The sequence below is a fragment of the Tarenaya hassleriana genome, unplaced genomic scaffold, assembly GCF_000463585.1.
Source record: "Tarenaya hassleriana unplaced genomic scaffold, ASM46358v1 Cleome66, whole genome shotgun sequence".
Classification (NCBI taxonomy): Eukaryota; Viridiplantae; Streptophyta; class Magnoliopsida; order Brassicales; family Cleomaceae; genus Tarenaya; species Tarenaya hassleriana.
The window spans coordinates 132,802-157,267 of NW_010969135.1; the positions used below are offsets into that span (position 1 = coordinate 132,802).

A 24,466-nucleotide genomic window follows, 5' to 3' on the forward strand; every position below is an offset into this window, starting at 1 on the left:
GGGTAGATGCTGAGAGAGTGGGAGAAGAGGTTGCAGCAGAAGAGGGTTTAGAGGCTGAGAGAGTGGGAGAAGAAACTGAAACAGATGATGATGGAGGGGAGGTCGAGGAAGAAGGTGCAGAGATTGTGAGGCCGAACAAACCAACTGACAGGTTATTACGAGTCAGAAAAACATCATCCAAAACAACGAGTCCATGGGCGGATACAATGAAGTCTATCAATTCGAAGGGTGGAATCATTAGATCGCGAGGAAGGGGAAGAATAGGTAGAGGTAGAGGTCGTGGCCTATTTGGATTAAGACGTATCCATGGGCGGATACAATGAAGTCTATCAATTTTATGAACTCAGTTTTCTGCAATTATGTCCTTGGTACCTAGACAATTGAACTCTGTTTCGTAGACCTTTGAACTCAGTTTGTGGTTTGTATGTTTGTGTTATACTTGTGGATTATGGTCTTTTATGTTTGTGAGTAGTTTGTGGATTATGGTTGTTTGTACACAACCGATTTATTGCTTGTGAATTGTGACAGGTTTGGATTTGTAAAAAACTAAGTAAACCCTTGTTAAAAACAATCTGCAAGAAGTCGTAAGTTAGGGCTATAGAAGTCGCAACAAACAAGTAATGCCAAAAAATATTATGTAAATTTTATAATCGTATAAACCATAGACAAAAAAACCATCAGATCAGAAAACTTTCTGCGATGTGGTCCCCACCTCAGAAAAAAGTCAACATTTCAGCACAGTGGACCCCACAGATGGAAAAAACATCGAGTAACACAATTCTGACAAGTGGGCCCATGACATTTTTAAACATTCGAAAAACCTTTTATTTAATACTTAGTTGCATCCAATTTACTACTAATATATGACTCTATTACCACGTTGTTACGACTTCAGTTGGTCGTAAGTTTGAAAAAATTGTTTATTTGTCTAAAATTCGTCGAGGGATGAATGAGAAATATAAAAGTACGTGTAAATACATCATTAAATTGCACCCATTTAATATTTTAAGAACTTTTGAAATTTTGTACAAACATAATATGAAAGCAAGCCTATGTAGATATGAATGTGTAACTCTTACTTTGGAGAGAAAGTAATGAAATTTTCAAAATGTCATAAAATATGACCCCATAATGTCATGTGACCCCATAATGTCATGTTTTATCCTTAATTAGGATGTAATTATCACTACATGGATGTAATTATTACTACATTAACGAAACTCGTAATAATTTATGCAATTTTACCCACTTTCAAAAAGTATGTAACAATCGCAACAGAGTTACAAGCAAGTCGCAATTATCTGGTTTTGGTTTATAATAGGACAAAATCCAACGACCACATTGTCTACTTTTTGACTTTTTTTTGTGGGCCCCCGAAGACAGATTTTCACGGTTTTTAAAGAGTTTTCCATTGATTTTTCCCTCTTGCCAAACATACATATTACAAAAAGTGGCAATATAGTAGCGACAAAATAGTTCCAAAAAAGTCGTCCAGTTAAAAGATGAAATATATAAACATGGTTTACATTTCATCCCGTAACTGCACCCGGACTTCGTAGTCTTTAGTCTTCATCCTCTTTGAATGTGCTTCATTCTCCTCCTCCGAATCACCTACCTTCAATCTCGATTTTCTCTTCTTTATTCGTTTTTCCCCCGCACTCTTTATACGATTCGTCATCGGGCGTCCAACACGTCGGTCTCTTATAGCAGGAGGATCGACTTTCAACTCCGTTATATGATCAGGAATTTCCCAATGAGAAATATCAGAAATTGGGTACACACTATCAACATATGACAATTCCCATGTGGCCCTCGTATAGTACGATGAACAATACTCAAGTAACTTTTCTTTGTCACTGTGCTCATGCAAAGCTTTTATCGCATGAGAACAAGGATATTTATCAACATCCCACACTTTGCAATCGCAACTTTTCTTTCCAAGATCAATGAAATACGTTTTCCCATTGTCCTCCGTCACTTCGTATTCTTTCCAATTGCGGTTTATCTCTCGTATACTAAACGCTTTGGACGTTCTATACTGCCTATGTAACTCCTTATGAACTTCAGGCGTCAATTCCTGTGTACTTGAAAATGCACAGGCCCTGTGTTTACAACACCATTCAATTGTTTTGTCCACTATCACATCAAGCAAACCAAGCAAAGGTAATGTCCTCGCCTTCTTCAACACGGAATTAATCGATTTCGCGCCATTGGTTGTCAATAGATTATATCTTTCACCAGGGAAGTAACACCTTGCCCATTTAACAGGTTCAACACTCCTGTTCAAATATTCAGCAACCTTCGGAAACCTGCACAAAGAAAATTTCATAAACTCACTCAACCTATGAAACAGTTGTACTATAGTCGCAAATTAGTATTTATGTTGTCTAACCTTTCGCAGAAATCTTCCCACAGTTCTAAAAACTCTTTCTCGGTATAACACTCTGCACACTTGTAGAACATCCCAGCAACACTGTCTCCGTTTTTGTTTTTTTTCCCCCATACTCCTTTGTTGACTAACGTCTTGATATTTTGTGAAATGTGATACGCACAAAATGCATGTTTAGCTCTCCTATACACATCACGAATAGCATTTGCGATGCTTTGATGTCGATCCGAAATCAAAACCATATCATCGCTATCAGGAATCACTCCTGCCAATTTCCTCATAAACCAATTCCAAGATGCATAATTTTCTGTATGAACTATGCCCCAAGCTAGTGGATATAAATGTCGGTTACCGTCTTGAGCTGTTGCGACAATCAAGAAGCCTTTATATGACGTTTTTAGAGATGTTGCGTCTACGGCAATCACTTTACGCATTGCACACCACCCTTTGATGCAAGCACCCAAAGCAAGAAATGCATACTTAAAAGTTTGTCCATCTTCTTCAAATTGTATCTCCGTTATCGTACCCTCGTTTTTTTCCTTCAACATATGGAAATAACTCGAAAGCCTATTATAGTTTTCCACCGGATTCCCCCAAACAGCATTTTGAGCTTGTTTTCTTCCTCTCCATGCCGTTATGTAAGAAACCTTGCATTTATAAGCTTTGCTCACCAAAGACATCAACCTTTTCACTCTAGGAAGATCAACTTGTCCCGCAAAATGTCTTTTGAGATAAGCAACAACCATCTCTATTGTACCATTGTTTGTTTTCTCTTCTCTCTCTTGTGGTTGTAACAACGGTGTACATGTATGGACATTCACGTGCTTCATCACTCTAAAACACTCAGTTTTCTTTTTAACCACTGCTCGAACTTTCCACATACAACCTTGTCTTCGGAATCGACATCTTGCTTCCCATATCTGTGATTCGGACTTGTATACATAATATTCAAAACATGCATCATGTGAAGCTTTCATTACCTTCATCTTTAGCTCTTTCTTACTGTCAAATTCCTTTCCTACCGTAAAACCCAATCTGTCTTCAAACGAGAAACATTCGGTTCCACTTACACGTCTTCCACCATCATCTGCAACTTCAGTACCTAACTCTATTGCAACTTCAGTACCTAACTGTATTGTAACTGCATTCCCTAACTCCGTTGCAACTTCAGTAGCTACCTCTGTCGTGTTTTCAACTCTAGCATTGTCGGTCGTAACAACCACTTCATTCTCGTGTCGTATACGATCATGCAAAGTCTCTTGCTCAACCACATCATAATCAACACCCATTTCCACATCATTGTGTTCTCTTTCTTCCTCATCTTGTTCTCCTACCACAAAATCCACAACTAAACCATTACCATCAACAATCTCTCTTCCTTTTTCTCCATTCACATCAACCGCTAACTCAACTTCACAAACACACGTTTCTAGCTCAACTCCATCATCATCCTTTCGCTCTACGTATAACCATCCTCGCCGTCCATTAATTTTGCTAAATAGGAAAGATTTCACTCCCATGTCATCGACTATATATTCTGGACGGTTTCCATCCATTACAATTGGAACAAAACTCAGTTTCGTCTTTCCTAAATCAACGGTTAGCTGGGCACAGACAGTTCCGACAAGTTCCTCGTGTGTTACTTCACTTGCTTTGTTAAAAATGCATATTGTCTTCGAACAATCATCACTTCCCTTCCATTCAAACAATCCATCATCATTGTTTCCCCAAAAACCACCATACCGATACAAATACATGTATAACAATCTTCAAAACCATCCATAATCCTGTCAAATGAACCGAAATTTGTCATTTTCATCAACAACCCAAAAATTTTAGACATTTAAATGAAACCCTAGAACAGAATTTAAGGCAAAATAATAAACTAAAATGATTGGGTTTTACTCTCATTATATCTGTATAGGAGATTTAGTTTCGAAAGTACAAAAAAAACTGATCACAAGCTTGATTTAAAGCTCCGACAGAGCTTCAATGGCTGACGGAAATGCGCACGATCAGGATGATCACAGGGAGAGAGATGAGAGAGAAGCACATTTAATTTGTCTCAATATTTAATATTCACACGTTTTTAATATCAGATTTTCAAGCGAAAACACGTTTCATTTCTTTTTCAATCAAAACGAACCGTTTCATTAAATAGGTATTTAGGTCTTTTATCATAAAAAGTATGGTACAAACTGCAACGTTTTTTTAGGTATTTTTTGGTTGTGTACAGAAGAAATTCTTGTGACACATCTGGGCTATTTAAGTAATAATCCCGCACAAAAGATTCAAAAACCCAAGGTGCGAGACGCTAGCCGAAGGCATTTTCATATCAATACATATATATATATATATATATATATATATAGAATCATAGATTATATAGTTTAATTAGAATAGTATATGTTTATATATAAATAATTAATCTGGAAAAAGAAAAAGTTAATTCTTTAAATATAAAAACTATATATATATATACATAGAAAACCGTAATTATTTATATAACAATCTATATATTATTAATTAATAATAGAAAACTAAAATTTAATCAAATGAATTGAAAGTGAAATACTTTGATAATGTAACGTATGTTATAATTAGTATGAATTATAAAACTTACATAAAAATTATATTAATATATGTATATTTTATATTTTTTCTGCTTCTAACTTTTTTTATCTTATCTTTCTTTAAATTCATTGATTCTATCAAGCGCGGGAGCAGAGCGTGGATGATACGCGCTTCCGCTGTGAAGTGATGCCAAACGACGTCGGCTTAGAATACGAGGGCTTTACCCCAAATCTAACGGCCCATGGGCCTGCCCATTTTAAAATAGATTATTTCTCACTGTACACCAGTGTGTACACTTGTACACACACTATTTGTATTTGAAATGAAGGGTAATAATATGCTAAAATTAGTAGATGAAAGAAAAAGAGACATAATTAGGAGGAGGAAGAAAAAGAGAAACAATAAAAATAGGAGCCAATGGTTGTCCGAGTTCATCTCCTTCAAACCCCAACCATCTCTCGATTTTTTCTCATTTCATTCCCCATCCCCATTCCCTTCACAGAAAAGGGTATTCGATTCAGACTAATTAGCAAACCCTATAGAACCTCTCTTCTCTCTTGTCGGCCTTCAACTATTGAGAACCATGGTACGTTCTCTCCTCCGATTTTCCTTTTTTTATTATTATTATTTTCATGTTTGTAAAATCGATACAAATCTAATCATAATCCGTTCGTATCGTAGATATTTCGAATGTTTAGACGTTGTAGCATATTGCATGCATGCACGCATCGTATTCATATCCAAGACATGTTTTTTTATTAACGTGCTTTTGTGTTTCTGTTATACTTATCGTGTGTTTCTCTTTGTACTCACGTTTTTGGTCAATAACGCACAGACAATTTGTTTCGATATTTCAATAATTATAAGATTAGATTATCTTTTTCCGGATATATTTTTTCCATACAAAAAAAAATATATTGATTGATGGGAAAAAAAGGCGAACGCGGCGTCGGGGATGGCGGTGGAGGACGAGTGCAAGCTAAAGTTTCAGGAGCTAAAGGCGAAGAGGAACTACAGATACATAATATTCAGGATCGACGGCCAACAGGTCGTCGTCGAAAAACTCGGTAGCCCCGACGACACCTACGACGACTTTGCTGATTCTCTTCCCGTCAACGAGTGCCGTTACGCCGTCTACGACTTCGACTTCACCACCCCCGAGAACTGCCAGAAGAGCAAGATCTTCTTCATCGCCTGGTATATATATATATATGTGTGTGTTTGAATGTGTATATATATTGACACAGTTAATGAAACATATACATGTATATGGGATGGTGTATATACATATAGGTCGCCGGATTCATCGAGGGTGAGGATGAAGATGGTGTATGCAAGCTCAAAGGACAGGTTCAAGAGGGAACTAGATGGGATTCAGGTGGAGTTGCAGGCCACGGATCCTAGCGAGATGAGCATCGACATCATCAAGAGCCGAGCTCTCTAGATAGATGATCATCATCCATCATCCAACATCCATCATCCATCATCCATCATCCATCATCACCTTATATATCTTACCGCATTTCTGCATAAATACTGAAGAAACTATTTTTCCGTGTTGTGTAATTTTATTGGATTCGTTCTTTCTTCTTCTTCCTCCTCCACCCTTTTTTTGGTGTTTAAATTAAAATTTCCGGTGGCATTCTGGGTTTTGTATTGAAAACCATGTAGTTCGTGTCATGTATTACTTTTGCAACACAAATTACTCGATCAGACTTCCAAAAATATTTCACTTGTTATTGGGAATTGAATTTTGGAAAACAAATTTTCCATAAACCATATATATTTCTCACAGCCATCTCAAACAATTTCGAAACATCATAATATAATTTACGATATTAAATTATAAACTAAATTTTTTTAATTTAATTTAGTTTAATTTAATTGAACCAGACTCTAATACCATTTTGACACAAATAAATTTTGAAAATATTTTCTGCTATGTTTTCATTGATCAACCAGATCATTACTTAAATACAATGGAGTGAAAGAAAAAAAAACCCTAATAAACCCTAACCAAAATAAACTAATTTAACCAAATTAATATTTAACCATAGTTATATTATAGTAATTCTAATATAATTTAAAATATAAAATAAATAAATAAACTAAAAAGTAATTAACAAATCTATAAATTTGTCAATTTAATTTACTATATCACATTTCTAACTCTATCTCTATATATTGAATTAAAAATTAAACTTACAATTCAAATATAAAAATGTTGTTAATAACATGAAATAAAAATGAAAATAAATGATAATTTTTATATAAAATAATGAAAAAATATAAAACTTAAAAATAAATATTCAATATTTGAATAAAATTAATGTTTAGTGTCAAATTATATAAAGAAAAAATGATTATTAAAAATAAATTCAAATTCAAATATTATGATAACATTTTAAATTTTATTTTTAAAATAAAAAATTAAAAAATTAAAATGATATCTATTTGTGAAACAATCTTTAATAATAAATAAATTATATAAAAAAATAAAGTTATCAAACAAATAATTTAAAGAAAAATAAATGGTGTCCTCAAACAAAAATAAATGTGGTCTTCAAAGGAGGAGTCTTGTGTAATCTTTCCACTTGTACATTTTTTGAGACAACTCTGATATTTCTACCTAATAAGGATGGTTTACATACCTGTATACAAATATCCGTCAAGGGTAAAATCCTTAAAAAACTTCCAACTTACAAAAATATATATAAATAAACCTTCAACTGTCATTTAATCTTCAAACTTGTAACTTATCACTAAATAAAATCTCGAACATGCAAATTGTTACTCTAATAAACTTTTGACCGATTTGACCATAATATCAGGCGATCGAAAATTCACGTCTTGATGAATTATTGATGTCAACTTATACACATCAACAATTTTAATTTAAAAATATACATATCAGGTGACATCACCAATCTGTCAATACGTAGATTTCCGATCGTCTAAAATTATGGTCAAACCGATCAAAAATTTATTAGATCAATAATTTGCATGTTTAAAGTTTTATTCAATGACAAATTATAAGTTTGAAAAACTTCAACAAGTTACAAGGTATGATGATTAAATGATTAAATGATAGTTTTTCAAGTTAGATAGTTTATTTGTATATATTTTTAAAGGTTAGTTGAAAGTTTTTTTAGAGTTTTACCCTCGAATTAAATAGTATCACGAAAATATGATCACATTTTTTTAAAACAAACTTATTTATCGCGTTACTTTCGTTGTTTCAACTGGGTGTGACATACTTCGTAAGACTATCCAACTGCAAATTCATATGCGCTAGTGGCTTTTTTTTTTATTATTACAAGATAGGACTAAACAGCAGTTCATACTTCATTCCTCCAAGAAACCCGTACGTAGTAAGTTGTAACTACACGACAATCAAATCAAAGATTGCAACATTGTTCCAGAACCCACACAAGCAGAAAAGACACAAGACCCGTACATATTAAAAGATGAAACACCCAAATCTCAGTTCCCAGATTCTTGGAGCTTTCTTTCCTCGACATCACCTCCGATCGTTCCCGCCAGCCCGAACGGGGTCCCTACAAACTTAAAAACATTAGGTACTTGTCCTACAAAACACACAGCGTTTGAGGTTGTGTTTTCCAAGACGCAATATTTACTTTCGCGTTCTCAGTTCCTACCAAGAGTCGTCTCTGCGGACTTCGTCTTCGTCTCCTCCCAGTCTGTGACCGTTTCTGATCTCCTCTTCTCTCCACCCAAGTCAAGCTTCTCTGATATCACATCGGACAAAACCCTGTCTTCCTCTCCTGGCTTCAGCTTCTCCGCAAGGTATTCTCTCGCCGACACCCCCTTGTCTTGCCCTTTTCGAGCGTCGCCGTCGCCCGAAAGGGGCGTTTTCGTCATTACCCTAGTTCCCGTCTCTTTGACCTTTTCGTATATCGGAGTTAACTTCTCCGTTACGGTACTCGCCATCTTCTTGCCGTATTCCATGGCGGATCTTGGGGTTTCCTCCTCTTCCCTACCGGAGTAACCTAACTTCGAAGCTAGGGCATTTTTCGCCGCTGCAGCTTTGTCAGCTATAGCTAAAGTTGCCGAGACGATTTTCTCGGCATAGATGCTCTGCTTTGGCATGTCCTCATCATCCGCCGCCATAGCCTGAGTCGAAAAAACTTCCGTTTCTGTAGCAGTAGGATTCTCTAAAGGTTTTGGAGGAGACAATTCAGGTGAGAACTGATCATGGCTTCCTGTCGGCAAATCTTTCACTAGTTCATGTCCTAATTTCACATCAAGTTCATGTCTTTTAATCGGCAAATCTTTCCCCGCTTCATGCCCTGATTTCACATTGTGCTCGTCGCCTCTCATCGGCGATTCTCTCTCCGATCCATGCCCTGATATCACACTCATCTTACCCAGAGACTCGATGATGGATGTCACTTCAATTTCTTCACCATCTGAAAACACACGGTTAAATATCAACGAATTCGGGACAAAAAACTCGACATCTCGATGAAAATTTCATACTTTTTCCGGTGGGATCAGTGACTTTGGTCTGATAGTTCGAGACTACACCAGAAGAACCAAACCCTCCTCCAGGAGCAGTAGGATCTTCCTCTAACCCTTCAGGTATGTAAAGGTTGACCCTCCGTTGACCAAGAGGATCTTGTTCTTCAGGTAGAACAAACATTCTAATAACATCCTCTGTTCCGGACAGTAGAGGCACGGGCGTGTTATGCGGCGCCAGATGAGCCTCTCTGCTCTCTTTTCGGTCCGATATATCAGACACGGCCGTAGGATGAGCGAGTTCTCCAAAGCCATGAGAAGAATCTAAACCATGGATTGGTTCAGACTCTCTGACCGGTTCAATCGGTTTGGTCTGAACGGAGGAGACAACAGGAAAAACCCTTGTTCCCGGAGGAACAATCTCCTCCGGTGCCGGAATCTGAGATTTTCCCGGATGACTCAGAGATTCCGGTTGTCCCGTCACGCCACCTCTTAATGCGGCAGATTCATACACTGTTTGCAACACAACCGATCGGATGAAACAATTGTAAGGTACAAGGATAGAAAACCCGACCAAACCGAATCCAAATAAAACGGAACGACCAAACCAATTCATTTAATAATAAAATAACCCGAAATATAAACGTATACAAACTAAACCTGATATAAAAATTAAATCAATATAATTTTATTAAAGCCGTAAAAAATTAAACTCAAACTAAATCAAATTAAAAAAAATAACCAAAAAAATCGAAAATATAAAAAACCGAATCAAACCAAATAGGACAAATGATTAGTAAAGAGTAAAAGGAACATACTCTGTGCACCATCCGCTTCGGGTCGGGTGATGTCATCGTCGTCGTCACCATCGTCTTCTTGATGGTGACCATGTTTGGTAAGACTGTCCTTTATCTTCTTAGCTTTTTCCTTTGCTTTCTTCAACACTTTGGTTGTCCCCTTCTCATGGTGCTCTTCTTCCTCTGCAACCGATCGAGCACAGAGTTATACATACAAAAAAAAACTTTTTTTTTGGTAATTACGACCCGTTCACGTACCTGGATGGCGAATTTTAATGGGGGTCTCTATGTGATCAGGACGAGTCAACTGCGAATCCATATCCGAACCAAACAGCAAATCTTTTTCCGGGAAAATAAACCCAACTTCTTCTTCCTTGTTTTGTTTTTTCTTGGCAACCTTCTGTGAGGAAACCAGAGGCACTATTGTAAGGTTTTATAGTATGAGGACGGTACATGGCCGTGCTTTCTTGCGCCACGTCTTAGGCTCTTGTTGTTTACGTGGCTCTCTCCTGTTAATCTCTATCCGAGTAATGATGGGAACTTATATTACGAGATTATGCACAATATTGTCATTTTTATTTTCCAATTTTAGAAACATTTGATATTGGCGTGATGGATGATATAATTTTCTATTATCTGCCTCATCCATGGCACACCGACAAGATTCTCAAGGAGTTCAAATTGAGAACTACACACTGTACAGAATTAGTGCAAGCGCACTGTGTGACGTGTCTGAGAAGAAAAATGGCACGTTGTGCTTGTAGAGAGCTGGAAAACGACGTGATTGTGAGGTCTCTACTGGCCGAGGCTTCGTTCTCTTTCTTTGATCGACAAACATCGGTAAAAGCATTAAGGCGCCAATTTCAAATTCTTAGTCCCCTTCTTCCTCATCAGCTCCTCTCTGATGAACGATTGAGAAAGCCTGAACCTGCGAACCTACGATGCGAGCTCGGTTTCTCAACATCGATTACTTCTCTTGGGCATCGGAAACCCTAGCCTTCCTGAATCTACCGGTTGCTGACATTCTCCCATCGCAGTCGCATCCCTTCTCCGTCGAGGAAGATAAGCGTATCCTATTTGGTTCCGTTGAAGATTTTCATGTCCCGATCGGAAAGTTACCTATTGAAGCTGCTTTGTCCAAGTTCTTGTTCGATGTGGTTCCTGATCGCTTCGGTGTGGAGGAGTACGGAGATTTTGAGATCAATGACTCTCCGATCCGAGGTTGTGGCTATGGCGATACAAGGTCCCTTGGATTTGGAGCTTCTCACTTCCGGGAGGTGAGAATTTTAACATCGTTGAGTTTGTTTCTCGTGTTTCTCTGTTTGTTTTCCTTTTGCTTGATTGGTCGTGTCATGTTCTCTGATATGATATGAATAGCTTGTTCTCTGTTGGTCTTAATCTAACCATGTATTTGACTGTTTGCTGTCATGCTTGATTAGCTTTTGTCTGTAATTAGAAGTGACTGTGTACTTTTGTAAGTTCCCAAGTTGTCACCTGTATGAAGGAGGCTGGTGGTTCAACCTCTACCAATTACGTATTGTGAATTGTGATTCGCTCGCACATCCTATTTGAGGCGAACATTCAGCTAGATTGCTAGATCATGTGCATTAGGTGAATATCCAAATTCTTGCAGATTTCTAGGTCCATTTTTCTCCAATGATAATTTCTGATGCCTGTGGTGATTTCTATCTTCAGTTGGCAATTTCTAATGGTTGTGATGAGGCGTCTGTACAACAGTATAGTTGATTTGAATGCAGAAAAAAGAACTGAAATTCTTGATGAAAGTTCATTGAAATTTCCCCCCTCTACAAAAACTTCATTTAAAAAAGTTTCAAAAAAGTTTCAATCTCAAGCTATGGAGTTTTATACTCTAACTTGAGGTAGCATGAGGTAAAATGTTTACAGTAATTTCTATGATTTGATGTAATGCAGAATGATAATGGAGCTGCTGTTGAGCATAGAGATACACAAAGTTCTAAAATCATCCAGTTCGAGACTCAGGAATTGGATTTTGAAATGGTACTTCTTAATTGTTGTAAACATGGGCTATCGAAATAGTTTGACCTTTAACTTCTTTACCTTATGACATAAATTTTCTATTTAATAATATACAGGAAAACATGCTCTTGTCCAAGATGGAGGAACTACAATTTTTCTTGGAAGTTCTAGAGGTCGATACTGAGCCGGTAAACCCCCACGTTAGAGTTAAAGAACTTGCAGTCCTCGATTTAAGTCAAAGCTTAGAGTTCTCACATGCAATACTCATTTTTTTCTTTTTGTAAGATGGTAGACAAGGATGTGCCGCTCTTCTTAGAGCTAAGTAAAGAGCCTTCCTGTCCACCTTTTAGATAGAAAATGTCTTTTGACTTCAAAGGGCTAAGTTTACGGATGGTCTATCAAAGAGGCAATCTAAAAGTTTATAATTCAAATTTCTTGACTTCGTAGTGGTGATTCTGGATTTTCATGTCCAGTCATATTGACTTTATTGTTGCCTATTTGTTGCAGGATAACTTTGGCAAGTCAGATGTTACCCTGCAGAACAGATATGAGATTCAACAAAAGATCTATCTTGTTGACTATATTTCTTCAAATTACTTCACAGAACCAAATACCTTGTTAACAGACGAGGAGTGTTTTCTCAAGAATAAAAAACGCTCCGGAGATGACAGGTTTCCTCTTCTAGAAGTGGATGAATTAGGTTTGAGCATACTGTCAACCTTGCCTATTGAGAATGAACGATTTACTGTTCTTGAAACGATTGAATCTCAAAAGGGGAAAGCGGATTTTCTCCTTATTGATGCTAAGGACCTTATGCCTTCTGTGGAAAATGATCTACTAGAGATCCTTTCCAATGATTACCACTCAAACCAGAGTCTTCAGTCTGAAGGGGAAGCCTTGGGTACATTTGCTGAAATAAATATCTTAACTATCCTGGAAACACCACAAGCTGAGGGAATCTTTCAACTTGATCAGGGAAAGCTGTGTTTTGATAATGACTTTACCAAGATTTTGCTAATTTTTGAGGAAATTCAGATCTTAAATATCGAGATATCTGATGTTTTTGATGCCTTCATTTGTCTTCAGAGAGCCATTGAACCAGAATCATGCTACTCCATGTTCAGGGAAGAGATGAACTTTAAGAATTTCACTGAATTGGTTGTCAGTCCTGAACTTGCCTTCACAGATGGCATCTTTAAGTCGTTGCCTACTCCAGTTTTGTGTGACCATGAAAAGACAAGATCACTGGATCTCATTTTTGAGGATGTTTTGTCAAAGCTAAAGCACCAACCTTTGCCCGCATCTAATGACATATACTTGGACTGGCATCTTTTGGAGGAAAATATACACAGCCGCGAAGTACCATTGTGTGGTTACGCTTGTGATGAAATAGTTTCGTGCAGTATTGAATTTGATTGGGAATTTTCAGAAGGAGACAAATGGGTTTTTGACTTTGTTTTCTCTGATACGGCTTTTACCGAGCCTTGTGAAGAAAGATGCAAAGAACCTCTTAATACTAATTCTGCACTTGATGATCATACTTTTGTTCCTACCTCAGGAGAGTTATTGGACGACTCTTGTCCAAAACTAGGAACTGGGAAATATGGAAGGGATGGTGACGCTGAGAAGGCTACATTATTGTTCAAGTCAATGTCAGCCTTTGATGACTTAGCTTTTTTCATGAATCCTCAGAAAGCTGTGATTGAAGAGAATGTTGGCTCTAGACTGGAAGCTTCCAGGACTGAAAACCATCCAATTATTTCCAGTGATTCAAACGCTTCATGCACATCTGGTGGAATGCACCTGAAGACAGAGAATGTCATTTTCCACAGAGTCGGCTTGTCAGATAATATTGTTGCCCTTGCCCGGGATTTTGAGAAGAGCTATTTAGCTCTTTTGAAGGATGAAGAGGAGTTAATTTCAGCTTTATCAGCAGATAGACATCAGTTGCTCAGTATTTCAAAAGGAAAGCTGATGGACTGCATAAGGAAGGCAAATATCTCGAAAACATGTTCAGGGGGAGATGTTAAGACTTTCATGTTTGCATTACTACTGGCAATTAAACAAATGACATGGTATATGTGTTTCTTTGGCATCCATGTGGCTCACCTGTATCTTAACAAGTTATGTCGGAGCTCAAATCCCATGAAGTTAGGATTGCACGCGCTCTACTCATCAATTGAAAGAGCTCGAATGTTAGTTGACATCGACATCACAAGATCACATCCATCACTAGCTCTAATCCAGGGAATTTTGCAGTCAACATTTGCTCAGACTAATTCCAAAGCATTAATTTTGGCTGATCAAATCTTTTGGTCCTCATTGAAGAGGCTGTTGATGTCTATGGGGTTATCTTACAATGTTCTCAACAGTCCCTCATCTACAGTCGCAAATCAAGCAGATGAGAATCAAGCCACAGAGTTTAAGATGTCAGAAATTGGTTCCCTGCTGAGTTCAGATTGTCTAATTGTTGCACACAAGTAAGTATATTTTTTCTCCAATGGTATCCTTATCAAAGCTTCCTTATTTTATTGCTGAAATCTGGAAATGAAACCTAATAATTGGTGGACAGTGTCCTAGAGTTGCCAAAATTATCAATTGTAAGTTTGAGAACGATGTGGAGTATCCCTGGACGTAGTCTGATCTGTAAGTTGCATTGTTTCACATGCCTAAAAGACAGTAGACAGTAGACAGTAACATCTGCTTGTGTAATTGCTCTCTTTTCTTTTTCCTTTTGGGTCTTTATGCGCTGAAAACCATGAGCTCTATATATTTGCTGTTCATCATGTCTCAGTCTCTGTTAGTTTCTTGAGGAGCAGTTAAACTAACTAGTTCTTTCTTTCTTATTCAAGGCAAGTTTCCCCCACTTTGCAATTTGAAAGTTTCAGCATCGTTGTAGAATATGGAGGTTCATATGCCTCAGCCAGAATTTTCTCTGATTTCCCAAAGTTGCCTCCCTTTCCTTGTTTCCATTTCATAAAAGTGGAACTGGATATGTCCAGTGCATGTGAACAGCTTTGTGAAGGTGTCGCAATACCTCATAATCCTAATGTGACCAAGGTGAGCATCGTGCAATCCTTGGTTTTCCCACTATGGAAATTCATGTATGGATTCTAGTATGTATGACGAAAAAAGTCGATGTTTCAAGGATTCTAACCAAGAACTGTGGTATTGTAAAATGTTTTCATGAGCCTTACATTTCGCTTTTTGGCAAATCTCTATGTTTTGTAATCTTGAATGGTTTGTGGAACCAACAGAACTTGAGTTTTTTAATTCAAGCAAGTACATGAACTTAAAATTGTTTGTCTCTTCGTTGTTATTTATGATGTTCCATAGTTTTGCATAGCAGTGTTCTTATAATTATTTGCATGGATGTATATATTCCGTGTATGGTTATTTACGACCATTTTTACATGGCTATCGTAGGTAGATGATCCTGTGACAAGCACTGGATGGTTGGAAGAACTGTTGAATTTTGTTCCACTTGATGATGTATGTTCTGTAGGATCATCAGAAGCGACAGATGAATTTAAACTTTTCTCCATGCCTCAACAATCTGGAGGCAAAAGTGGTCTCATTCAAGAGGAAACTGTCTCTGGCTTGAGAGCTGTGGTTGTTGTGAATACAAGAAATGCTGACAAGGAAATGATAGTATCCAGAAGAAGTACATACCAAAAGATTTTGGCAATGGAGAAAGAAGGAGTGCAAGTTGTGGAGCGCGATTCAGATATACCTGTGGATCTAATGCTCAGTTCTGCAGTTTGCTTACTCTGGTATGATTGTGAAAATATCAGCACGAGATCTGCGGCAGCTGGTCGTGCTTCCTCAAGCTCACTTTCGTGGATTGGGGATATCGCAACCAATGTTTTGACATTGTTGAGTTTTACTTTCAGCTGCTGCATTATGGTAATTACTTGTCCTTCTCTGGCATTGCTTGGCACTGAACTTTGTTTCCTGCCTTAATTTGTGAAATTTCTTTATGTACAATAATTTTTGGCATGTTAGGAGCCCTACTGTAAAACCATAGAGACACTGGCTTAGTGAAACGACAAGGCCTACTACCTAATCAGATGCTAGCCTGCTAGGTCTTTGCTACAGATTACAGTTCCCTCTGAATTGGAAAGTGAGATTCCACATCAATTCCTTGAGCATGATGTTTAATTTCCTACAGGTTTTTGAGGGGGAAACCGGCTACCTGACCACAATAATGGAATCATCTGATGAGCTCTATGCAGCAGCAGCTAGCCTGGGAATCAATTTGCAGATCTTTTGTTCATCGTCAACTGATTTAACAGATGAAATTATACTGAGGTGCATCACATATCCTTTCGAGTTGACCCAAGTCCAGGCAAAGATGCTCGAGTCAGAATCTCTTGCAGAATCATTTCTCACCAAATTTCCTTCGGTTAATCCACTGACTTCTCATGCGATTCTGTCATCTGGTAGCCCACTAATTGAGTTCATGAAGCTTCCACGTGACAGCAAGGTTCAAAGGATGAAAGAGTGTAATGTTTCAGAGGAGAGTGTTGATCTGTTTACTGCTCTTTGCAGATATGGTGCGAGGGAGGATTCCAAATCTGTTATGACAGAAAGCTCCTCTTCCATATCTTCTGGAGCAGACTCAGACACATACCGTTTTAGTGTTCTCTCTGCATCGAAAAAGCAGCAGTATACTGATGCTGCTAAGAAAGTTGACAGTGATGCGGACGAGCTAGTTCACTTTGATTCCTCAACTAAACTAGCTGATGCACACATGAATCCTTCTGGAGTGATTGAACTTGATTATTCATGGCCATCTGGAGATCCTGAGATACTCCATTTTGAGCCCTTGACTGAATTATCTGATGCACACCTCAAGCATGATTCTTGGCTAACTAGAGATTCTGGTATATTTGACTACCACCCAGAACCTGGTTCGTCACTAAAGGGCACGTTTTGGCAAAAGGATCTAGAAGGTTTTGATGTAGGTAACAATGTTCCTGGGGTTTCTGCGGCAGAAAATTGGAGTTTGCCCTTAAGAGATGATGATTTCATGAACCAGAACCGAGGATGTAAGTATTCAGAAGCAGAAAAACCGACATCGCATGAGATTGGGAACTCAGGGAGTTTCATTGCAGACAACAGAGGTGAAGTTATTAATGCAGATAATGAATTTCTGGGTGAAGATTTTTTGCCTTCTACGAGTTTTAGGCACTTTCCCTCTTCAGGTTCTGATGCAGCCAAAGACATTCCAAGAAAGCCAAAAACTGCGAGGTTGAGATCAACCATGGCTGAGATCAACTTTAGTTCTCATAGATTGACCGCTGACAACGATCCAAGAGAATTTTCCCATATAAATGATAAACATGCTGCTTTGCATGACAATGATGATAATTTTCCGTCAAAACGCCAGAAGATCCTTTTGGAGCAGGTCTTAACGCAGAGATCTGTGGGGTCTACAGAGCTGCCGTTTAGAGAAGAGATATCACATTGTGGTAAAACTCCGCTATCAAATGCAATTCATTCGTCCAATCAACAAGGTTCACCCTGGACAATTGAGTTTCTTAACAGAATCCGAGAAAGAAGTCAAGCACGACAAAAAGCTCGTCCCGCATTTGTTATTACTACTTTGGAATCTCCAAGAAACACAATGAAAGCAACCAGTACCAAGAGGAAGAGTCCTTCAATACTAGAGTTTTTCAAGCACAAAGGAGGCAAAACACTGAATAATTTGCCAGAAGAGAAAAAGCAGAAGCAATCTAAGCAATCTTTAATCTCGCCTCTTAAGTCATGGACACCGGTTGATAAGCGAGCAAAGCAGGTATACAGATTGTTTCTCATAACGTACAAATGCTACATGAGTGAAATTTTACTATTTTGGTGATTGCTCTCTGCCTTAATGTCCGTTTTTCTTCAGTCCCTATCATTTGCAGTGAATGGAAGAGGAAGCCAAACAAAACTGGTTTGGAAATAAGGAATTTATCATGCCTTCAGTGTAAACATTTAAGATCGCAGCAACAATATTTCAGTGGCCACAGATTCAACTTCGGTGTTTCAGATTTTGGAGGTCGGTATCTCATTCCCCGCGTATAAAAATATCTCTGTTACTACCAAATAGGTAACACAGCAAAGACAAAATTAAGTTTAATAAATACTTAAGGGATCCGTTTTTAAACTGGAGTTGTAGGTGTGTAGATCTGATCTATCCTTTCGTAGGTAAGCCTGCTCTGATAAAGATAGAACTAGAGCCTATATTCTGCTGCATATGAGTAACCTTATACTCCCTCTTTGATGAACATTTTTGGTGAAAATGCTGAAACTTAGGCATTTAATTATAACTTCCTAGAGAAGAAATACTGCACATATGTTATTGCATGCTCTGGGTTTCTGTTGCTCTTTTCTTGATTTCCACAGACGTCCTCAGCTTCGTTAGGGATTCAAAAGTTACTTTTATAGAAAACTTTTTTTATATTAACACACGAGTCATAAAAAGCTTTCCTCAATGATGTCAAACAATTATATTTGCAGCTCAAATGGATCCTCGCTGCTTTCACCCCCAGAAAAGTTCCACTCCCAAACCCTGCATAGAAATATTAGTTCTTCTTACCATTCTTGAGGTTTCTAACAGCCATCACAAGTTGTTGTCTTTCGCCTTCTACCTCCGCAAATTTCAGGCTTATCTCTGAATATCTTTCTTCCATTTCTTTCAGCTCTCTCTCCATGCAGTTATTTTTATTCTTGAGATGAGCCAACTCATCCATTAGTTTTGTAATGCTCTCCTTGTTGTGTCTGTTAGAAGTGGAAAGCTTCTGCTCTTTTCCTGACTGTCTTTCTTCCGTCCTGTTATAAAATGACATAGATGTAGATCATATGGAGTGAATTGGGGCTAGAGAGGAAAACTAAAAGTCTTAGTTATTTTTCTGTACCTTGCATCAAGGATTTTAGAAATATCCTCTTCTTTTCTCTGAATATCGGTCTTCAGGTTCGATACTTGTTTCCTTAGAGCTTCATTCTCCATTTTCTCTTGAACAAAGCTATTCTGTAATTCACTGTACTGTTGGCTAAGTCCTTCCACTTCTCTCCTCAAATTCCGGACCATGCTCTCTTTCTCATCATGAGATGACCTAGTGAGAACTAAATCTTTTTGTGCTCTCTCGGCTTCTTCTTTAGCCAATGTAAGTTTTCTCTGCAGTTCGTCTCTTTCTTTCCTCCATTCCTGAATTAGCATCTCAGTTTCAGTAGCTGTTGCATTCGATTCATCCCTCAGCTTTGTCAGCTTCTCTACCTCTGCTTCGAGCATCTGAACTCTCATTGACAGTGCTTCACTCTTCTCTTCTTCATACCTCTTCAGTTCTTTATGTTTTGAGATCTCTGCATTTGCTTTTTGTAGCATTTCTTCAAGATTTTTGTTTTGCGTGCGGAAATCATTTGCTTCTGCCACGCTCTTCATTGTCAACTTCTCGTTCTCGCTTAGCTTAGACTCCATTTCTAGAGAAAGCCTCTTGCATTTCTCCTGTAGCCGCTCAGCTGTTATAGCGTTCTTCCACCTTGTTCTCCTCAACTCCTCCTCTGATTTTATGGCCCTCTGCTCCTGCTCGGTCTTGGCCTTCACCATTGCTTCAAGGTCTTCATCGAAAATCCGAGCTTGCTCTTCTAGTTCTTTCTTCAGTTCCTTGGCCTGACTTTCGAGTTCGTTAATTGTAATCAAGCATTCGGAGTATTCCAATGACTGCTGCTTTATTTTGTCCTCCAATCTCTCTATCTGAGATTCCAATTCTTCTATAGTATGTCTAGAATCTGGGCATATATCTTGTGGTTTCAAGTGTTCTTGCTGCTCTAACCTCAAAGATATGTTGCTGTTTTCCTCTTTTAAGGACTCGTATTCTTGAGTCATTTCATTCAGTTGGATCTCCAGTTCCTCGTTCTTTTTCCTGTAAGAGTCTAACTCCCAGTCCAAGTCTTCGTTTCTTCGTTTTAGCATATCAATCTCGACTTTCCATCCTTGTTGGCTTTCATCCTCATTTGCATCAGGTCCAGAATCCATTTCCCTGTCCTTTTGAAGCTTCTTAACCTCTTCCAATTCAGTACCCAGTGAAGAAATCTCGCTGTTTTTCTGCTCCAACATCTCATTCAGATCACGCACTGCAAGAATCAGGTTGGAGTTCGATTCTTGAGTCCTCTGCAGCTGCAACCTAAGGTTGCTACTCAAATCCTTTTCGCAATCTAGTTCATCTCTGATCTCTTGTATCATATTGCTCGTATCCTCGCTGATGCTTCTCAATCTGCTTTCAGCTTCAGCTTCATCTACATTTTTCTGCAGCTTGAGCTGCTTGCATTCATCCAAAAGATTATCTCTTTCTTCCTTGAGACAACTTAGTTCTTTCGAGAGTTCCTGTACCCGTTTGCCTTCCTTTGTAACCTGTTTCTTTAGAGACTGCATTTCCAGCTCAGTTAGTTCTGATTGCCTCCTCAAAGCTTCAAGCTCTACCTTCTGTCTGTCACCAGGGTCATTCGAATCATCAGCAAATCCTCTTTGGAAATTGTTCTCAGGACTGTTTCTTGACTCAATATAACTTCCATCTGATGTTGAACTTGCTGACCATTCTGTGTTTGATCTCCGATGCCCGTTTCTTCTTGAAGGGATCGAGTTCTGTCGATGAGGTAGACGCATACTCCCGTCAGGACCATCTATCCAGCATGATGCTCCATTAGAATCAAAGGAACCTAGTAGGCTCCCGTTCTTAGGCGTGTTTGTATCCAAGCTGCTTTCCTGTGAAGAAATCCAGAGAGCGGGGATTGATATTTTATCGGGGCCTGCCTAATGGTTTCATTTTATTTTTTATTCTAAGAGAGTTTACTCCGTAAACCAGAAGCTTACATCTCGATTAAATCCATCTACATCATCATTGCTTTGTTGGCTTTTGAAGCTCTCTTCTTTGGTGAGTGCTTGATCTCCATTTTCTTCGATAAATCTGCAAAGTTTGACAAAAATCTTTTACTAGATCGTCGGAGTAAATGCCAGAACGAAGAAAAGGCAACAATTTGACGGACAGTGTGAAAGAAACCTTAGATCATTGGCTCCCTGTATCTTCTGGATTGTCACCTGCACCAAAAGGGACATTTTAATCATGAAACCGACCCTTCTTATGTTAAGCACTGGTTTACATAGCAAGTTAGCACTGTTTTGTCGGTTAATTGCTTAGTTTTCATCTTAGATGGCAAATCCTGACAATTTAACCGATCCGATTCTTACACAGGCTTTGACATGAAGACACGAGAGAGAGAGAGGGAGAGAGAGAGAGAGAGAGAGAGAGAGAGAGAGAGAGAGAGAGAGAGCAGACATGTAAAACTGCACCGGAGTTGGCGAACTTAAGCGGCAAGGAGACAGTCAATGGCTCTGCCTCTGCCACAAAATCTGCAAAATCAATAGAAGCTTCTCCAAGAAAGCCCGACTTGGAAGAACCCTGAAACCAAAAAAAAAATTGAAAGGTCCAAACTTTCACACAACTTCAAGGGTATACTCAGAGGTATTAGACGAAACATAATCATATCATCATCGACCACACTCACTGTTGCTACGACGAAATGGTATATCTTCTCACGGATAATCCCAGTTTTTGGTTCTTTAATCAGTTTCACTGACACATATATTGGATTTTCCCACGAACAGGTTCCGTCTTTGACCTGAGACTTCTCGAGTTTAAATGTTGCCTTCCCCACATCATCAGGAACCAAAGATATCATCAGTGCGGATTTCTTCAGCTTCGGCACCTGGAAAAAAAAAGCCCAGGAACCAGGTAACATTCTCGTTCCAATCTCTGATTTACTTGACTCAGATTTCGTAATGTCAATGCGATAAGCCCATAATTTTTGGTGTAGCTGAGAAAGAACTGTCACTTAGAACTCTTCACATTCACACTAGAGCAGACCTTAGAACCTAAGTAGATCGATCACAGATCCAGAACCAAATTACAACATTGTTTTGAATCCCAGACCTCGAATTCCATGAAATGACGATTCTATAGGATCAACATTATTGGGGGGGGGGGTTTATAAAAAAAACAATCAGACAAAAGTAAAGTACCTGAGTTGCCTGGAACTGCAGCTTGAACACAGCTTTGATCTTGTTCTTGTCGTTTCTCCATGACTTAAACATTGTTTCTCGAAACTACAAAAACTTAAAAACAAAATTTTCCCACCGAAAAGCCCAAACAAAACTCAGAAACATAAAAAAGAAAAAAAAAAACAGAGGAATTTGTCTGAAATCTGTAGTTGTCTCGAGGTCTGAAGAAGAATGAATTCAGGCAGAAAAAAAAAAGGGTTTTTGAAGTGTTAATGTGACAGCTGTGAGGATAGCACCCACCAAAATAAATCTGGTTTCCAGTCTGTTATCACTTTCCTTGTTAGATTAGAAAATAATGAAGGAAAAAAAACAAAGTGGGAAAGAATATGCATTAAAAATATTAATCAAGTGATTAGCAGAAGTGATAAGTAAGAATCAGGGCCTCTTAAGGCAAATTTAAACCGTGTACTCGTATATTATCCCACACAGGGACCACAAATCTGTACCGTTGAGGTTCCAATTCATGAACATTGTTTTTATTAATTGCAAACAACAAATTTTATATAATTATCAAATTTAATAATACCAAATAATTATTGCTGGTATCAATTCATGAGCTTGTTTATTAAATTTTTTGTTAAAAATTATTTTTTTTTAAATTAAAATTATTAAATCCGTTATCTTTGAACCATTTCCATATTCTTTTTTAGTATCTTAAAATATTAGATTCTTTAATTATATTTTTAGTCCAAATAAAATTCAAAAAACAATTTTATTTAAATAATCAATGTATCTATATTATTTGTATATATTTATATTATTTTATAATCCAATAATTTATATTATTTTTAATAAAATTATATTTAGATATTTAAAAATATAATACTAAGATATTTTTATAAATAAATCGTAATTTTTATTAACGAAATTTTGTTTATAAGTCTCAACAATATTATTTTGAGGCGGCGTGTAGAAGGTTATAGGTTGAGTTTATTGTGTGTGCCCCTTTCGGGTGATTGAGTAAGAAATTAACTTTTTCTAATTTATTCCATTAAATTAAATTGAAAAGTGCTTTTCTTTTTAATGCAGCAAGGCATTTTGGGTTCTCTTCCTTCTTGTTTTTCCTTGCACCTTTATTTCATTGACACCCCAACCCCACCTTTTTTTTTTTCTGCGGCTCCAAAAGTCCAAGATTTAACCAATCCTTCTTCCTTTTTCCACGACAGGTCTCTAATATATATATATATATATATATATATATATATATATATATATTGTACCACCGATTCGATCTAATATATTTTTATAGAAAGCATGTAATGCAAATTAGGCATGTATGTAGTCAGAAAGAGGTGGTGAGCGTGGGTACGTTTAAATGTTAAATTTGTTCGAATTATGGTGTGCTAATTTTTTTTTTGGGACAAATTATGGTATGCTAATTTCTATGTTTAAATCCGAATCTTGTGATAAGATCAAAATCTGCGCCAGTGAATTTTTGGAAAGTGAGTAATCATTACTCGGTACTCGGTAGGCTTCAGGGGCGTGGGGTCACCGTGTATATATATATATGTTCACGCTAAGGGTTCTATTTCCATATTAAAAACGATTTTTTTTTGTATACAAACGATTATTGTAAATCGAGATTTTGTATAAATGTTGGTAAAAGGAGCAGGGCATTGTAATCAAATAATTCTTGAATTTAAGTTTTTAACTAATAAAATAATATTGTTTTGGAAAATCCAGGTATTAAAATGTATTTTGTTTAAAATCCGAGTTTTTCCTTGTCATTTTCATGAAATTCATATTTCGTTTACATTTTCGTTTTCTAATAAACCAATAATGACGACAGTAATATTTGGGTGCAATATGTCAATCATTCACTATTTTGTTTTCTATTTGAAAAAAAAAGTAAAACATAATATCAAACATAACTCATGCACAGTCCTATATGTAATATGTGTGTGTATATATATATATAATAGGTATAACACACACGATGCATTGCTGTATCACATGGCATTTCATGCACTAGCACTAGAACTAGAACTAGAACTAGCTACTCCTTGAAAACATAAATGGATTTGGATTGAGAATAAATGGAGTAAACTTGTATTTAGAGGTTATAGTTGAAATTTTTAGTTTTCTAATAGAAAGGTCAAACAAAAAAAGATGTTCATGGATGGGTGG

The 24,466-nt window shown here is 37.4% G+C and overlaps 4 protein-coding genes across 7 annotated transcripts; 2 read left to right on the plus strand and 2 right to left on the minus strand.

Annotated features, from left to right (window-relative positions):
- Positions 1-5,424: 5,424 nt before the first annotated feature.
- LOC104800250 (actin-depolymerizing factor 7-like) lies at positions 5,425-6,673 on the plus strand. The gene is made up of 3 exons (XM_010523021.2): positions 5,425-5,549; positions 5,901-6,160; positions 6,257-6,673. The coding sequence occupies exons 1-3, from the start codon at positions 5,547-5,549 to the stop codon at positions 6,405-6,407; spliced, it is 414 nt and encodes a 137-aa protein (XP_010521323.1). The 5' UTR covers positions 5,425-5,546; the 3' UTR covers positions 6,408-6,673.
- Positions 6,674-8,242: 1,569 nt separating this feature from the next.
- Positions 8,243-10,647, minus strand: LOC104800253 (low-temperature-induced 65 kDa protein-like). 4 transcript variants are annotated; one of them, XM_010523025.2, is made up of 5 exons: positions 10,498-10,647; positions 10,261-10,422; positions 9,464-9,955; positions 8,623-9,393; positions 8,243-8,520 (listed from the first exon to the last, which is right to left on the minus strand). In XM_010523025.2, the coding sequence occupies exons 1-5, from the start codon at positions 10,556-10,558 to the stop codon at positions 8,447-8,449; spliced, it is 1,560 nt and encodes a 519-aa protein (XP_010521327.1). In that variant the 5' UTR covers positions 10,559-10,647; the 3' UTR covers positions 8,243-8,446. The 4 variants fall into 4 exon arrangements, with proteins under 4 accessions (XP_010521327.1, XP_010521328.1, XP_010521329.1 ...); XM_010523026.2 differs by having other exon boundaries at positions 8,243-8,527; XM_010523027.2 differs by having other exon boundaries at positions 8,602-9,393.
- Positions 10,648-10,733: 86 nt separating this feature from the next.
- Positions 10,734-18,460, plus strand: LOC104800252. The gene is made up of 8 exons (XM_010523023.2): positions 10,734-11,516; positions 12,172-12,258; positions 12,354-12,425; positions 12,745-14,717; positions 15,090-15,297; positions 15,664-16,143; positions 16,409-18,037; positions 18,134-18,460. Exons 1-8 carry the CDS (start codon positions 11,181-11,183, stop codon positions 18,188-18,190), a joined length of 4,842 nt encoding a protein of 1,613 aa, XP_010521325.1. The 5' UTR covers positions 10,734-11,180; the 3' UTR covers positions 18,191-18,460.
- Positions 18,461-18,645: 185 nt separating this feature from the next.
- LOC104800251 (myosin-7B) lies at positions 18,646-22,758 on the minus strand. The gene is made up of 7 exons (XM_010523022.2): positions 22,301-22,758; positions 21,787-21,987; positions 21,558-21,680; positions 21,282-21,319; positions 21,095-21,188; positions 19,143-20,986; positions 18,646-19,056 (listed from the first exon to the last, which is right to left on the minus strand). Exons 1-7 carry the CDS (start codon positions 22,370-22,372, stop codon positions 18,810-18,812), a joined length of 2,619 nt encoding a protein of 872 aa, XP_010521324.1. The 5' UTR covers positions 22,373-22,758; the 3' UTR covers positions 18,646-18,809.
- Positions 22,759-24,466: the final 1,708 nt, after the last annotated feature.

Coding starts and splice junctions, on each gene's coding strand:
- LOC104800252 (XM_010523023.2), top strand. CDS start 11,181: ATGCGAGCTCGGTTTCTCAACATCGATTACTTCTCTTGGGCATCGGAA. Junction 11,517..12,171: donor GAGCTTCTCACTTCCGGGAG/GTGAGAATTTTA, acceptor GATGTAATGCAG/AATGATAATGGAGCTGCTGT. Junction 12,259..12,353: donor AGGAATTGGATTTTGAAATG/GTACTTCTTAAT, acceptor AATAATATACAG/GAAAACATGCTCTTGTCCAA.
- LOC104800253 (XM_010523025.2), bottom strand. CDS start 10,558: ATGGATTCGCAGTTGACTCGTCCTGATCACATAGAGACCCCCATTAAA. Junction 9,394..9,463: donor CACTGATCCCACCGGAAAAA/GTATGAAATTTT, acceptor GTGTGTTTTCAG/ATGGTGAAGAAATTGAAGTG. Junction 8,521..8,622: donor GTCCGCAGAGACGACTCTTG/GTAGGAACTGAG, acceptor TTAAGTTTGTAG/GGACCCCGTTCGGGCTGGCG.
- LOC104800250 (XM_010523021.2), top strand. Junction 6,161..6,256: donor AAGATCTTCTTCATCGCCTG/GTATATATATAT, acceptor ATATACATATAG/GTCGCCGGATTCATCGAGGG.
- LOC104800251 (XM_010523022.2), bottom strand. CDS start 22,372: ATGTTTAAGTCATGGAGAAACGACAAGAACAAGATCAAAGCTGTGTTC. Junction 21,988..22,300: donor TGCAGTTCCAGGCAACTCAG/GTACTTTACTTT, acceptor TTTTTTTTCCAG/GTGCCGAAGCTGAAGAAATC. Junction 21,189..21,281: donor CAGGGAGCCAATGATCTAAG/GTTTCTTTCACA, acceptor CAAACTTTGCAG/ATTTATCGAAGAAAATGGAG.